At 41.7% G+C, this 15550-nt stretch overlaps 2 protein-coding genes across 5 annotated transcripts; both read right to left on the bottom strand.

Moving 5' to 3' along the window:
• Window positions 1–7964: 7964 nt before the first annotated feature.
• Window positions 7965–9503, bottom strand: LOC117250871 (C-C motif chemokine 2-like). Its single transcript, XM_078173248.1, has 3 exons — window positions 9283–9503; window positions 9068–9182; window positions 7965–8459 (listed from the first exon to the last, which is right to left on the bottom strand). The coding sequence occupies exons 1-3, from the start codon at window positions 9368–9370 to the stop codon at window positions 8177–8179; spliced, it is 486 nt and encodes a 161-aa protein (XP_078029374.1). The 5' UTR covers window positions 9371–9503; the 3' UTR covers window positions 7965–8176.
• A 2255-nt stretch (window positions 9504–11758) lies between these two features.
• On the bottom strand, window positions 11759–14510 carry LOC117272114 (uncharacterized). 4 transcript variants are annotated; one of them, XM_078173244.1, is made up of 7 exons: window positions 14203–14508; window positions 13982–14102; window positions 13226–13402; window positions 12917–13093; window positions 12610–12786; window positions 12351–12479; window positions 11759–12166 (listed from the first exon to the last, which is right to left on the bottom strand). In XM_078173244.1, the coding sequence occupies exons 1-7, from the start codon at window positions 14267–14269 to the stop codon at window positions 11905–11907; spliced, it is 1110 nt and encodes a 369-aa protein (XP_078029370.1). In that variant the 5' UTR covers window positions 14270–14508; the 3' UTR covers window positions 11759–11904. The 4 variants fall into 4 exon arrangements, with proteins under 4 accessions (XP_078029370.1, XP_078029371.1, XP_078029372.1 ...); XM_078173245.1 differs by having other exon boundaries at window positions 13274–13402; XM_078173247.1 differs by having other exon boundaries at window positions 12027–12166; window positions 12299–12479; window positions 14203–14510.
• Between the last annotated feature and the right edge of the window lie 1040 nt (window positions 14511–15550).

Raw genomic sequence — 15550 nt, 5'->3', positions numbered from 1 at the left:
GTCACTCTCAAGAAACACACGTAAAGCCACTACAAAAAAGTCAACCCCAACTCTCTCTAATCAAAAATCTATTTTAAGCATGTTCTCAGGGTCGTAAGTGAGTCATTCCCAGTGTACTCATTTTCACCCATTCTAGCAGCCACCATTTTCCATCTCCCCTTACCGTGACAGTGTGACATGGTGGGCTCCGGGGCTGACCAGGTGGAAGTTTTGGGGGCTTTCAGTTAACATGTTTCCATCATTTGGTGGCGCTAACACAACTGAAAAGGAAGGTATGAAACAAAGTGCTTTTAACTATGCGTGGGCGGAGGGAGAAAGTACAGCTCAGTTTCAATGTGCTACAGTTGGGGGAGGTTTGAGGGGCTGAGTGGAGTGTTTGAGGTCAATGCACCATTTACTTGAACCACAGTGCAATGGGTTTTCCCCACCCCTTGACTACCCACCATTGCTGTCACATGTATTAGTGAGCTGTTGAGCCCATGTGCACAACGGTTACTTAGAGTGTGATTGAATGTAAGTGTAAATATAAGTGTGAATGTACTGTATGTTTGATATAACCCTGGCTGTAACACGATGGGTGTTAACGCTTGTGTTCATTTTTATGCCATTGTTGTGTTATTCAGTTTTACAGCACTGTAACAGTTGGACATTAATCAGACAAAGTTCTGTCTACCTATACGCTTGTGATGTAAACTGAAACATGCATTGTTTTGTAATTAGCAGTGTTTGCAAAGGATTGTGGGTCTTCCTCAGCTCTGCTTCGAGCTGTTTCTGCTGTCTTCACGTACTTTACATGGCTGCAGTCAGCCACAGATTTTAATTCATACCTGTACACGGGACATGTGGGGTGGGAATTTTCATATGTGTGTGTGTGTAGGAAGATGACAATGAATATCTTCCTATTCCGCACAGTGCCGTAGGTTCAGTTTGATGTTGTGTGGAGCCAAGAAAAGCAGAGTGAGACTGCACTTTCCTCCTTATGGTTTAACCACAAAACACCTCTCAGTGCACACACATGCACGGCACACTCACTTAGAAGTCATGTCACAAAAGTCGAACATCGTATGACCAGTTTGCCTATAAGACATAAATAAACTACTGCATACACTATATCTGTGTTCTGAGTAAACTATTGCACAGTTTGATGATTAAGCAGAAACGTTTGCTCATTTCAAAGAGTCAGTTTCATTTAGGGTGACCATATTTTGATTTCCAAAAAAGAGGACACTCGGCCCGACCACGAGATAGCCTACTTAAATGATAATCGCAGTTTACTCAAAGATGCCTTATAGTTTTAATATATTTAAAGTTTATATGTATGGATAGAATATTCAGTTATATTACAAAATAATATCTCTCAAAGACAGAAATTCAGATAGGCCCCAATAGACAGGGGACACACACACACACTAGAGTGTGGCTACCCATCCGAGCCCGATGGGTCCCAACGGGTCCTGACTGGTCCTGATGGGTCGGGCCGGGTTCGGTCAAAAATGTATAAATTGTATTCAGGCTCGGGTCGGATTCGGTCAGCTTTCAGTGAAAATGTAGTGTAAAAATAAATGACAACACCTGAACAGAACACACACACACACATTGGCTGTTTGTTTCTACCTCTCCCTCGCTGGAAGCCTCGGACATCCCGCCACCTGCCTCCGCCTTGATTAAACGCTGAAAATAAAAGAGGGAGACAGGTTTTTCCTATTTTATCTTATTTTGTTATATTTCTCCCTCTTCCCTCGCTGGAAGCCTCAGACCTCCCGCTGCCCGCTCCCGTCTCAAACATGGAGGTCTCCCTCTCCGCAGACCACCCACGGCGCATGCCCGGCCTGTTAAATAGCTTGTAACCATAACAACTGTGTGACACAAACTCAGTGCTTTAGTCATTAAATAATGTCGGGCAAAAGAGATCCCTGCCCGTCACAGGGGTGAAGCCAAACACTGTTCATCTGCACACACTGTGATGCCACACAGCTGGTTCGATATCAGCAAAGTTTCCCTTTATATTCATTGTCTTGTGTGGCGATCAGCAGTGATGTGGTGGTTCACTTTTACACTGTGATCTGTAGCCTATAGTTTGGCTTTAGCTTCTAACTATCTTTGTCTTTTTAACCTGTTGTTGCTGCTGAGTCAGTTTGACATCCTGGATATATCCTTCAAACACAGACTGTAGAGTCTCTCTGGAATCACTGTTTCATTTTTCAAAAATATGAGTTTGAAGTTAGTTACAGTGTGGGCTTCATGCTTACTCTGACAGCTTGTTGGACCATTCCAAAGGGGCGGGGCTTAGTGCTTAGTGCTTAGTGCTCATGCTCAGTGGGTGACATGTCACCAGACATGTCACCCACTGAGCATGTCCAGGATGCTCTGGATCAGCGTGTACGACAGCACGTTCCAATTACTGTTTGTGTCCAGTAACTTTATTCAAGAGGAGTGAGCCAACATTCGACAGGCCACAATCAACATCTGTTCAACTCTATGTGTGTCTATGTGAGATGTGTCACACTGCATGCGGCAAATGGTGGTCACACCACATACTGACTGATTCTCTGGGGTATCTGTGACCATAAAAGGCATTTCTGTAGGGCTAGTCATGTAAAATCCTAATAAATGTCCCATTCTTTTCAAAATAAAACTGCACAGTTTAAAGTGACCTTTTATTGTGACCATTCCATGGCACACCTGTGTAGTAATGATGCCAAATGACATGGATTTCAACAAATTGGTGACCAATATTTGAAAGAAATAAGTCTGTTGTGTGTATAGAAAAAGTTTTTCAAGTATTTCAAGAGATGAAATGTGAAAGCAAAAACAAAACAGTTTTTTGTTTAAATGTTTATATATATGTGGTTGACAGTTCTGTCATATATATTCAATGTTGTGCGAGTGCCTTCAGGTGTTGTTACATGATGTTAAATTTTCTTAGAAGAGAGGAAACAGTTGCTTATACTCTTCTGCTGAATTAGGCGACCACAAACATGCACGCAGACATACGCTGCACTGAGTTTTCAGGATGTGGTGTCTGTGGTAGCATGACTATGCCACAGTTTCAAATAAAACCAAACACCATCCCTGACAAGAAAGACTATAATATCACAAATATTGCAAACGTATGACTACATCAGACACCAGACACAAATATACAAGACTTCTCTACTTTCATATTTTTATGAACTTAAGTTTTACTAGTTTGCATCTTTAAATGTTTTTTATCACAGAAAATAAATGTCACAGAAGTGATATTTACCTCATCTCTAGGTTTCCATTAGCAAATATCCATTAAAGAAAGAGTAGAAAGTGATATATGTACCATAAAATATAAGAGATATTATGTATTAATATGTCTTGCTGTCCTTCATTTATATGTGCACAACTTGTCCCAGCCAACTTCAGTTGTTGACTGTGACCTTCAGACTGTGGGGTTTCTGTGGTTTGTTGTGTGCGTCAAAGTAGGTTGAAGAGATGTTTAAGTATGTAGGTATAACATGGAGATTCTCAATTTGATAATGCTCAATAAACATATATGACTGTAAAAGTATTTAGGATTTTCCAGCATACCTGAATGACGAATGACGGACATTATCTCAGCAATCTGTTTGGTGTGGTCTGGTTTCGATAAAACAAAGTCAGGACTTTAATTATCGACGCAGACCTGCCCAGTTTCAGGACGTGTCTGTTGTTTTTCCAACTCAGTTTAGATGAAACCACACCGACCTCCGCATGACAGAGCAGCAGATGCTAGATGTCAAGGCCCGATAATTGTCTGTCTACTGCTAGCCAGCGCCAGTAAAAGAGACTGTTGTTAGCTAGCTAGTGCACCCATGGATGGACCACACAGTCCCAATACCTCTCCGCCACCAGGAGATTACAAAGCCGGAATGTTTGCTAACCTGGCAGGGAGCTGGGAAGCAGTCCAGCCAGTGAAAGTCTGTATCTGCAAAATATGACAGCTACAGTAGCTTGGAAAATAACAATATGGGTAATTAAAGGGAAAATTTACTGATTTCAAACCAGTTCCCGGTCATCACAGGGCAGGCAGTGTGTGCAGGCAAAACTGCTGTGGACCTCTGCAGGCAAATGAGCTTGGAGCATTGAGCTCTGGGCCCTCTCTCTGCAATGACAAAGCTTTCCCTTTAATGGCGGTAGCAACTCAAATTCAGCCAGTGACAGTTAATGAAACAGAAAATACAGGACATAGGAGGCATACACATGTAAACAAGACACATAGATAGATAGAGGAAGTTAAGGGACATCGGAAACCCAACGTCCTGCTTTCTCACATTCACACTCCAACCTCGTCACATATCAATGTTTGGTCATGGACTTTCCACGTGGAGATATGATGTGCAAGGTAACCTGGGTGCATTGGTTGTTGATGTTCTGGGATGCGGTGTCAACTTCTGCTTGTCACATGCACTGTCTGATTTCAAAATACACTTCTGTTTTCACAGGAAATGTGCAGTTTGTATACAGTCTCTTTCAAAAGAAACACAAACAACAAACACTGTAAATGGATGTATTTTTTTTCCTTTGACAACAAACGTACGTGGTTATGTTTTGCCAACACATGCACGTGCTTCGGTTTAGGAAACAAAAGCACCCGGTTGGGTTTAGGAAAAAAGAAAAGGGTTTGGCTTTACAATCTCACAGGAAGCCCCCCCCCCCCCCCCCCCCCAAGTTCTTGCATTTCACACAGCACTTAGAAAAACTTCAAAAAAATTGAACATCCACAACTCCTGCCTCCCTCCAAAGTCCCATCCCCCTCCTCCTGCAACTCCACCTCGCTCCAAAGGCCTACTTCCCCCTCTTCCATTACGTCCTCATTATGACGTAGGCGTTGGCAAGGTAACGTTAGATACATGGAAGAGGAGAGCGAGTGTAACGTTACAACCAAGACAGTCAAACACAACCCCGGAGTTTTAAAACTCAAGTCAGTGATGACTGATGAGTTTTAGAATAAGGTTACAGTGCTAATGTTAGATAGTAGCGTTAATGTTACTAGTAAGTGGAAACGCACAAGGAAGATAATGTTAATGTTTCAGAGGATATGCTACAGTAGGCTAATGTTAGCCATTAGCAACTGGATGCTGTGTTGTCATAACGTTATATGTTATATTAGAAGCAAACTAAACATAACGTTACCTGTCCTGCACAGTCAAACGCAACCCCAGAGTTTTGAAACTTATCCGGGTCAGTGATGACTGATGAGTTTTATAATATAACGTAAATGCTAACATTAGACAGTACTGGTGACTGGCAACAAACAAGGAAGATAATACAGAAGCTCAGGCAACGTTAGGCTACAGTTAGTCTCGCTCACCAGACCTTTCTCAAGAAAAGAAGGGTCTGGCTGTGCCGACTCTCACTTTAAGATTGAAGAAAAAAACGCCCCGGCTTTTTTTATTTCTTTCAACCAATCACAATTGTTCTTGGCGGTGCCACAGCAACGGTGCGCTTGCAAAAATATTGCCGGGGGGAACAGGTTTTGGTGTAACACGCCCACAAAAATATCGCCTACAGGATGCGAACCATGGCAGAAAAATGGCTACATCCCCGCAAGATCAAACACAGTAAAAGTTAGTAAAGGACGTTTGTCGACTATGACAACCGGAGGTGGTAGGGCGGGACTTCAGCAGGTGGCTCGTTCCACCCAATGAGAGGCTAATCTATGCAGTGAACTTCCGCCCACTCAGACTAGGCTACAGTAAGCTAACCGTAACTCTGCGACCATCCCGTCCCTTTTTAGCTCAGGATGAAGCTGCAGTCTTCAGTCTTCACCATCACTCGAAAGCAGAGCCAATGTTGACCCGAGTTTTGGCTCTTGCAGCATCGAGTTCTCTCTTAGTGTTAGCTTTTTCTGCTATATTCTTTCTTTTGATGAATTTTCCTGTTGGAGCGGCTGGAGGTGGAAGCGGTGGTGGTGTTACGTGAGCAGTTATGTTGGTCGGAGGCCTCCACATGAGGAAGACAGACAGGACGCTCGGAAAATCATTGCATTGGTCGGAGTTTTCATAGAACCATATGAGAATGGTACAATTATGAGTTTGTATCTCTGGTGGAATTCACTTACATTTTAGCTTTTAGCTTATTAATAGCATTTTAACCTAAACAGAGAAAAGCGTAAAATTTCCAGAAAGGTAAGTGTCGCTTTAACTTTTGTTGTTGTCTCGCCACGTTTGCCCCTGACACCGCCAGACACCATTAATGGCAACTGGCCACGTATCATGCTGATGTGAAAGGATGGCTTTTTTCACTGGTATCTGATGCCGGAAGTCACTGATCAAGCACTAGATTTTGACCACTTTGGAGTGAGATTGAGTTGTAGGAGAGGGCTGAACTGAACCCAGTTACCTTCCTGCGTGCATGCTGGCTACCAATCATCAGGCCTTGACGTCTGGTTTCATCTGTCGTGGGTTATTATGGATCCTACTGCTTTTCTTGGCAACAAGTGACAAGTAGCCTGCTAGCGATCTCAGCACAGTCCCACTGCTTTTCCTAGAAAAGTAGCGGGATCCATGATAACACAATACACACTTCCAAGATTTACACATCTAAAGTTAGGAACCAGCTGTGGAAATCATGGCAGACCCCTGACACCAGAACAGTTTTTGACCACATGCCATCACAGTTTCTTTAAAATAACGCCATTATGACTAATGTCAAAATGATGTAGTGTTTGTTACATATTACACATATATCACAGTGCAACATACACAGCATGTAATGTGTAAAAGACGCCCATATCATCATGTGCACAATACCCTTTGTTGTCTAGCAATAAATACACAGACAGCCACCCATGTCTATAGATAAACCTCTCAGCAATATTCATTTCGGTGTCCTGCACCACTTGCATGGTGAATTTACACTACAGTACTGTATTTGTATGTTTGTTTGTCTAGTGGTTGTTGTTATGTTTATAGCACATAACAGCTGTATCGGTGATGTTCACCTGCGTCGAGGTTTGTTGTTTCTGTTTCACTGTTTGTTGCATGCTGGTATTCCCCCTGTACACTTGTTGGTTAGAGAACTGGTACTGCTTCTGTCATCATGCTGCAACGTCCAAGTTCTGTGTTTCACATTACATGAAGTTATAACTAAGGTTCAAGGACAAGGCCACGCTTCTCTATCTGTGCCTCACTAATTCAATTACCTGTGTAGATCTATATAGGTGTTTCTAACTCTTTTAACACCAGTTTGTCTCTATTCTCACAACCTTCCCTCCCAAATCCTGTTCTTCTGCTCCTCCCAGTAAGACAGCATGGTGGCTAAGCAGTCAGCATCATTGCCTCACAACAAAAAAGGTCCTGGATTTGAACTCTGAGGGTATGATTCATTGAGTAGGAAGCTCAATGAGACATGCTCCCACCCCGAGTCTCGACCTCCAGGGTTCCTAGATGCTCCAGCCACACCATGCCCCTGTTCACCCCTATGCAACCAACCCCCTTTTATCCCTTTCCTTGATCCCCAATCACCCCACCAAACGTGGCCCTTACCCAAATTTTCCCAAGACCTCTAGCCCAGGGTTGTCCAAACTTTTTTGAATGGGGGCCAGATAAAACAACGTGAAAATATCTGGGGGCCAACTGATTCTCACATCAATTGTTTGTTGTTGTTTTGTTTTTTAAAAAAGGGAGACAATTGCAACCATTTTTATCTTTTAATGAACCATTACTACTTGATGCCTGTCTACAAACTGTATGATAGTCCTATCATTGTGAGATGAAGGGTAAAAATGCGAAGCGATTTTGCTCGATTAACCATTATTGTGTAAAGGGCCACATATGGTATATTTTGAAAGTCAAGCCGAGGGCCGATTAAAATTGGTCTGCGGGCCACAATTGGCCCCCGGGCCAGACTTTGGACATGCCTGCTCCAGCCATTCCAAATAAAATGACTTTATACCGTATAAATGTCATGGTCTTTTTAGTTAAGTTCCATTTGTTCATAACAAAAACACAAAATCTGCTCAAAAAACTTTACTGACAACTGACAGGAAAAGGACACATTTATGACAACGAGGTACAATTGACATATAATGTCAACACAGATACAATAATATATAAAAGCCTGTTTCTTTGTTTCAGGTTTGTTTACGATTGGTGCAATACAGCAAGTCCAACTGGGAGGAGTCAAGTTTGCTGACTGTGGTGACTTTGATTTGTCTTGTGATTCCTCACATAGGATTTCTCTGCCCCTTCCTCCCTTTCCTGGACTTCTTCCTCCCTTTCCTGGACCTCTTCCTCTGGCGTCCTCTTCCATTTCTGCGGTTCTGCTGTGGTGCGCTTTTTGATGCACTGGCCACTGCTGGTGTGATGTCACTTGTTGAGCCCTCCTCAGTCTGTCCCTTCTCTTGCAATGCTGTTTTCTCTCTCTCCTTGTCCGCCTTCTGCATGGCTCTTATTGCCCATTTATTTTTAGGGTCAGAGCAAATTTTGGTTCCATTCTTTGTCTTAAACCTGCAATTGATCAGGATGTATTAATGTCATTGTAGTGCTGTTTTAACATTGTTTTAATCATGTTCTGACAAATGATTTCTTAAAGGGGTTGTTCATCCAAGTTACAATTAAAACTTTCCTTTAATAGAATCTAACCATGCAGAGAGTTTGCTCAGGTTTTTAAATATCCAATCTCAATGCACTGAGATTTAATATTTACAAATTCAACAGCAGCATGTTTTGCAGGAAGTTACTGTTACTCTGAATAATCCACATTTTGGTGAACCAGTGGAAAGTTGTTCCAACGAAAACTGTTGACAGTAAGATATTTTGGATTATCCAGAATGATGGGGACACTTTCTGAAAATAGATGTTGCTGCTGAATTTTCTGAATATTCCATTCACCACTGTTGTATTGAGGAGGGAGAAATGTCACAGACAGATGCACTGCACTGTGTCTGCATGGCTACACACCACCAGATATTACTGAGGAAGTGAGGTGTTTTGTAATTTGGATAAACCCACCCTTTAAATATATACTGTAATTTATTAGAGAGTGCATGTGGATATTTGTGTTAAGTTCAAATATGGCTTAATTCTATACAGTGTGGATTTGCAGGGATACTTACACTATAGCTTCGATTGGACAGGGGCTGACAGTCTGAATGGTGTAATTCACAATTCGTTTCAATCGGACTTGGGTGTTGGACAGATGGAGACAACAGCTGAACACCCCTCCATTGGCTGAACAAGACAGACATTCAGAAAGAAACATTAAGTACCCTTAATTTTACCCTGACAAACACTCAAGCAAAATTTCTGAATCTTTTTTTGTGGGACTCACTTGCACAGACCGTTGTCATCCATGTGGTGAAGCAGAGAAAAGCAGCTAACACCAGGCTGAATGTCATCCTCTGGCTTCTGTCTTCCATTTGTTGAGCGTTGTATCTCTCAGCACAAATGTACACAATCTGAATCACTCACACTCTGATCTACGAGTTGTGCTCTTGTCTCTTATGAAACACAAACCTCTTCCGCCTCTCCCCCATCATCATACCTCTAAGTCGTCACAGTGGAGGATACTGGCTGTGGCCGCCGAGTGGGGAGAGGAAAGAGTGAGCTCACCTTTGACAAGTCAAAGATGAGAAACAGTCCGTTCACCACAGTCCTGCCCACAGTGCAACAAGTTCACAAGTGTAGCATCACTCGCAAGCACAAACACTCACAAATATAAGTATACACACACACGCGCACACACACGCGCACACACAGATACTCATCACTTTCCTTTACACTCACTCTGAAAGCCACAAACTGCCTCTACATAAAGAGTTACTAATAGTGTGAAACTTTTGGTGGTTGAAAAGAGCATTGAATTATCTTATTATTAAATGTCAGATTAGGTCTTGGGAAATTTCTTACAATTAAAGGCAAATCAAGCCCAATTCTATGGTCTAGTAATTCCCATCAGACAGTCCAGAAATATTAGCAAACATGAACAACTCTGCCAAACCAAAAGCTAGAGTGCTAAATCTTACGCCTGTAATGTCATAGGGTTCACAGTCTGGAGCTGCTCCACAGACAATGAATAGTAAAAGATGTTATAGATGAGGATTTACACAGGAGATCAGTTTAATCGCCTGTATTCGGGTCCGCGCAAGGTTTGGGGCAGGGAAGGTTTCTGATTGGATAGGGGGCGGGGCGGATGTTACGTGTTTACGTTTACCAGAAGAAAACACTGTAGTCCTCGCTCCGGATAACAAGATTCTTGACGACGCCGTTCTTAGTGCCTTTTTCGGGCTTGTTTTGCTTATATTCTTGAAGCAGCAGTATGACAACAACCTTGTTCTGCTAATGCTTCATCTGTTGAGGAGGAGAAGGGAGGTAGAAGGTCGAAGAAGGGAGATAGAAGACCGTGCTTTGGCGAATGGAAACCGGTGAGTGCAACGAGTCTGACTGCTCTATCTCAGCCCGTTGCTATGTGCGCTATATACGTCATCGCGCCAGAAGGGCAAGGAAACGAGCGTGCGCAGAAAGACCGGAATGAACTTAAAGAGGAATGAGTGTATACAAGTGCGAGAAATTCTTTCATTCGGAATTAGAAACGGAATATTCCAGCCCCTTACATCGAAATGAATTTTCAATCGCATTGGCCATTTTCATTCTGAATTAGGTGTTTACAAGACTTTTAATAGGAATGAACTTTCATTCCGAATGAAAAGGGAATTAAACTAAACCATGTAAACACACTCACTCACTAGCATGCAGGAGATAAAGTGTTTGATGCTCCAAATGGCAGATCACCAAATCACCCATTTCATAACATGAGAGCAGCAAACAACAAAATGGGTTGTTTTTAGTGAGACCACTGTGTTTCCAGCAGCTTCTTAGCCACCAAACATGGGTGTTTTTTTAGCAAACCATCCCTGTTTTTCCAGCCAGGACAGCACCAGGAAAAGTGGTGTATTTTTACTGAGGCATTGACAGCTTCTCCAGCCAACACTGTGCCAGCAAAAGTGTTCTTTTTAAAGCCCACACATTAATTTTCCTCACTTATACAGAGGGATTTTTGTGCCTGAACCTAACCACGTGTCAATCACACATAAAGTTTCAAAGTATCGGCTACATAAAAATATCTGTTGTTTGCAGAAATGTACAATGACAGCATTTTGTCTGGTGATTAGGTTGATCACAGTGTAACAAATACAGCATTTAATAGATGTACATATCTGCACGTGCTTGATACCCTTTGTTGTCTAGCAATCAAGCCATTCATGTTTATGTAAGTAATTCTACCTCCCAAAAATATTTGTTCCAGTGTTTGTTTGTTTTTTTGGCATTGTCATACACTAATTGCACAGCATAGCTACCAGATCACTACATATATATATATATATATATATATATATATATATATATATATGTATACACACAATATGAACTAATAGATACTATATGTTTGTCCGGCTGTTATAGTTATCTTTATTGCCTACTTGTACATCAACAGCCGTGTCTGTCATGTTCATCTGTGTGCTCATTTGTCATCTCTGTTTAGCCGTATGTTGCATGTTGGTTTCCTTCCTGTACATCTATTATTTGTACTGTGTGTAAAAACAGCAAGAGCAGCTGAGGACAGGTACTGTGTGTGTCGTCAAACTACAACTTACCAACTCTGTTTCACATTCTGTTTCATAACAAAAACACAAAATTTTCCCAAAACAAAATCTTTATTGACAACTGACAGGAAAAGGTCAAAGTGTATGTTCCTTTGACTGACATACAAAAGTTTATGACAACAAGGTGTGATCAACAGACATTAAAATATATATTGCACATTTAATCACAGATACATCTAGAAAAGCTTGTTTTTTGGTTTCAGGTTTGTTTACTATTGATCCAAACAGCAGGACAGGTCCAATTAGAAAGAGTAAAGTTTGCTGACCGTGGTAACTTGTCTTACACTTCCTCACACAAGTCTTCTCTGCCAGTTCCTCAGTCTCTTGGACCTCTTCCTCTGGCGTCTCCTTCTATGGCTGCGTGTGCTCTGTGGTGCGTTTTTTGATGTACTGGACACTGCTGGTACGATGGTGCTTGCTGACTTCGATTCAGTCTGTGGTTTATCTTGCAATGCTGTTTTCTCTTCCTCCTTGTCCACCTCCTGCATGGCCTTTGTTGCCGATTCATTGTCAGGGTCGGAGTAAACGCTGGTTCCATTCTTTGCCTCAAACCTGCAATTGATCAGGATGTATTAATGGCATTGTAATGCTGTTTTTACATTGTTTTAATCAGGCTCTGACAAATAATTAAATGAATGAGGTTTTGAAATATCCAAGCTCAATGCACTGAGATTTGATATTTACAGCTGCGTTTTTTGATGTACTGGACACTGCTGGTGCGATGGTGCTTGCTGACCTTGCTTCAGTCTGTGGCTTATCTTGCAATGCTGTTTTCTCTTCCTCCTTGTCCACCTCCTGCATGGCTTTTGTTGCCCCTTCATTGTCAGGGTCGGAGTAAACACTGGTTCCATTCTTTGCCTCAAACCTGCAATTGGTCAGGATGTATTAATGGCATTGTAATGCTGTTTTTACATTGTTTTAATCAGGCTGACAAATAATTAAATGAATAAGGTTTTGAAATATACAAGCTCAATGCACTGAGATTTGGTATTTACAAGTTTTTTGATGTACTGGACACTGCTGGTGCGATGGTGCTTGCTGACTTCGATTCAGTCTGTGGTTTATCTTGCAATGCTGTTTTCTCTTCCTCCTTGTCCACCTCCTGCATGGCTTTTGTTGACGATTCATTGTCAGGGTCGGAGTAAACACTGGTTCCATTCTTTGCCTCAAACCTGCAATTGGTCAGGAAGTATTAATGGCATTGTAATGCTGTTTTTACATTGTTTTAATCAGGCTGACAAGTAATTAAATGAATAAGGTTTTGAAATATACAAGCTCAATGCACTGAGATTTGGTATTTACAAGTTTTTTGATGTACTGGACACTGCTGGTGCGATGGTGCTTGCTGACTTCGATTCAGTCTGTGGTTTATCTTGCAATGCTGTTTTCTCTTCCTCCTTGTCCACCTCCTGCATGGCTTTTGTTGACGATTCATTGTCAGGGTCGGAGTAAACACTGGTTCCATTCTTTGCCTCAAACCTGCAATTGGTCAGGATGTATTAATGGCATTGTAATGCTGTTTTTACATTGTTTTAATCAGGCTCTGACAAATAATTAAATGAATAAGGTTTTGAAATATACAAGTGCAATGCACTGAGATTTGGTATTTACAAGTGTTTTGATGTACTGGACACTGCTGGTGCGATGGTGCTTGCTGACCTCGCTTCAGTCTGTGGCTTATCTTGTGATTCTTTTGTTTCTTTCTCCTTGTCCACTTTCAGAATGACTTTTTTGGCCCGGGCACTGTCAGGATCGGAGCAAATCCTCTTTCCACGCTTCGTCTCAAAGCTGCAATTAAATGAGATCTATTAACGGCATTGTAATGCTATTTTAACATTGATTTTAATTGTTCTTAAAGCGGTACTTCATCCAGGTTAGACCAAAAACATGTTGTCTCGCCTACCTGTAGTGGAATCCAACCATGCAGATAGTTTGCTCAGGTTTTGAAATATTCAAGCTCACTGCACTTAAAATGAGTCTTTAAAAAAATAATCAGCAGCATCTCTTTGCAGACAGAGCTCCTGTTAGTCTGAATAATCCACAGTTCTCGCTGTGAACTGTTTTCAAAGGAACTATTTTCCAGCAGAAAGTTGTTCCAATGAGAACAGTTTGGTTTTCAGATTATCCAAAATGCTCTGAACAGCAATTCAACTCTACCGTATTGTTGAGGAGACAGAAATCTCACAGACAAATACTAAAACCAAAACTGTCTGCTTGGCTACATACCACTGGAGGTAAGTGAGGAAATGTTTTTTTTAATGAACTCCCCCTTAAAAAATTGACTTTATTTTGGAGTAAATGTGGATATTTGTTTTAAGTTGAGATATCACTTAATTCTATACAGTGTGACATTGCAGGGACACTTACACTACAGCTTTGATTGGACAGAGGCCGACAGTCTGAAGGGTGTAATTCACAATATTTTCAAGTGGAACTTTTTGAAGAGTTTTTGTCCACTGGAGACAACAGCTGGCGACCGGTCCATTGGCTAAACAAGACAGACATAGAAAAAGAAACAATAAGTACCCTTAATTTTACCCTGACAAACATTAAATTAAAATTCCTGAAATTTTTGTTGTGGTACTCACTTGCACGGACGGTGCTCATCCATGTGGTGAAGCAGAGGAGAGCGGCAAACACCAGGCTGAATCTCATCCTCTGGCTTTGTCCTTGTTGAGTTTTGTATTTCTCAGCAGAAACGTACACAAGCTAAGTCACACACACAAATAAAAATCGAGTAGAAGAGCAGAAATCAAGAGAGTCGTCCTCACAAAGCAGTTGTGGCTTTTCGTATTAGCAAAGTTCTCTCTGTCTTCTGATCTTTCAAGTTTTGATCTTGGCTCTTATAAGACTCAAGCCCCTTCCGCCTCTCGCCCATCATCACACCTCTAACCCGTCACAATGGAGGATACTCGCTGTGGCCGCTCAGTGGGGAGGGGAAAGAATTAGCTCACCACTCACAGTGAGAATGAGATGAGAAAAAGACGTTCACCACAGTCCTGCCCACAGCACAACAAGTACACAATGGAGCATCACTCAAAAGTACAAACACTCACAGATATGTATACACACACACACAGATACTCATCACTTTCCTTTACACTCACATCCCTTTACACTCACACCACAAACTGCCTCTACTCTAAGAGTCAGTGATAGTGTGAAAGGTCTGAAGCATTTGAGGATTTCATTATGATTAAGCTATTTAATGCTAGATAAGGTATGGGGACATTTATTGGGGGGGGAATACATAGATAATATATTCATATCAAAAATGTTTGTACCAGGATTAAAATAACTACCTAAATAGGTTGTCAACCACAATGACCATCTCAACCAAGCCCTAAATTCCCGCTCATGGCACACCCACAAAGGTGGTTGAAACTATTTTTGGTTTTCGAGACTGCATAGTTGTGTGGGGGCCCTTTAAACGACAACGCCCTCTGTCAGGCTTCACACCAGCACTTACAATCATGAAATTTCCAACCCATAATAAACTGAATTCAATGGAAATTACTTCCGCTGTTAATTTCGCTGAAGTTCATAGATTTGCTTGCGGAGGCAAAGTAAATGTGCAAGTGTACACTTGTGGATCTTCATCAAACATTTTGTTATGTGATTATTTGTTTTGTGGGTCATGGTTGTTTGAGTCTGACTTGTGGCCTTTTGCTGCATGTCCTACCCTCCCCCCCGCCTTTCATACTAGCTGTCCAATCAAATGCAGATGCAAATCCAATTGTGTGCCTCCAATAACTAGTCAAGTTGCACATACAGTTTACATCTTTTACGTCTGTGAAAACATGGATGCTTCACACACATCTTACCCCTGGCAGCACAGAGGATCTAAACATTCAGCACAGTTTCAAGTTGGCCTCCCAAAATTAGTGTCACCATTTCAGTATCTGACCAAATGTCTCCCCTTCTGTTCCTGAGATA

This window comes from Epinephelus lanceolatus, chromosome 12 (genome assembly GCF_041903045.1).
Source record: "Epinephelus lanceolatus isolate andai-2023 chromosome 12, ASM4190304v1, whole genome shotgun sequence".
Taxonomy (NCBI): Eukaryota; Metazoa; Chordata; class Actinopteri; order Perciformes; family Serranidae; genus Epinephelus; species Epinephelus lanceolatus.
Note: the sequence above shows the minus strand (reverse complement) of the source record. Positions and strands in the feature narration are given on the sequence as shown.